Source organism: Alligator sinensis, unplaced genomic scaffold (assembly GCF_000455745.1).
Source record: "Alligator sinensis unplaced genomic scaffold, ASM45574v1 scaffold281_1, whole genome shotgun sequence".
Classification (NCBI taxonomy): Eukaryota; Metazoa; Chordata; order Crocodylia; family Alligatoridae; genus Alligator; species Alligator sinensis.
In genome coordinates, this window is record NW_005842306.1 from 501,684 (window position 1) to 502,095 (window position 412).

Here is a 412-nt window from a genome sequence, read left to right on the forward strand (position 1 = left end):
GGTCCCCCACCTTCAGCCCACGCCCCGAACGTGGACTAGCCTCGCTGCCCCGCCCCCGGGTCCGGAGGGCGCGGGCCGTACCCGCGCGTAGCGCTCTCTATCGCCCGCCAGTGCGGAGGCTGCGCACATGGCCGGAGCGCGCCGCACTCGGGCCCTAGCAACCGGGTCGCCGGCAACTTCGGCGTGACAACCGCAACGCCATTTCCTATTGGCTGAGAGCGACACAAGGACGCCATTGGCTCAAGAGGAGGCCTCGCCCCCTCGTAGGCCTAGCTAGTCGGGAGGGGGCGTGGCTGCCCAGAACCGGAAGTGGGAACCCGGCTCCGCGCGGACAAGGGCTACGGTGAGCATCTTGAGGTAGCGGCAGCGGGGCGGGGCGGGGCGGGGCGGGGCGCCGGGGTCCCAGCAGAAG

The 412-nt window shown here is 72.1% G+C and overlaps 2 protein-coding genes across 6 annotated transcripts in view; one reads left to right on the forward strand and one right to left on the reverse strand.

Moving 5' to 3' along the window:
* EFCAB11 (EF-hand calcium binding domain 11) overlaps positions 1 to 178 on the reverse strand; it is a 135,913-nt gene extending 135,735 nt beyond the window's left edge. For all 5 annotated transcript variants that reach the window (XR_003095165.1, XR_003095166.1, XM_014522128.2 and 2 more), the window contains exon 1: positions 82 to 178. Coding sequence is in view for 3 of the 5 variants with exons in the window: in XM_014522128.2 (XP_014377614.1) it covers positions 82 to 129 (48 nt within the window). In the remaining 2 variants the exon portion in view is untranslated. The remainder of the gene's footprint in view (positions 1 to 81) is intronic.
* A 90-nt stretch (positions 179 to 268) lies between these two features.
* TDP1 (tyrosyl-DNA phosphodiesterase 1) overlaps positions 269 to 412 on the forward strand; it is a 123,433-nt gene continuing 123,289 nt past the window's right edge. Inside the window, exon 1 of the mRNA XM_006028350.2 lies at positions 269 to 343. The gene's annotated coding sequence lies outside the window, so the exon portion shown is untranslated. The remainder of the gene's footprint in view (positions 344 to 412) is intronic.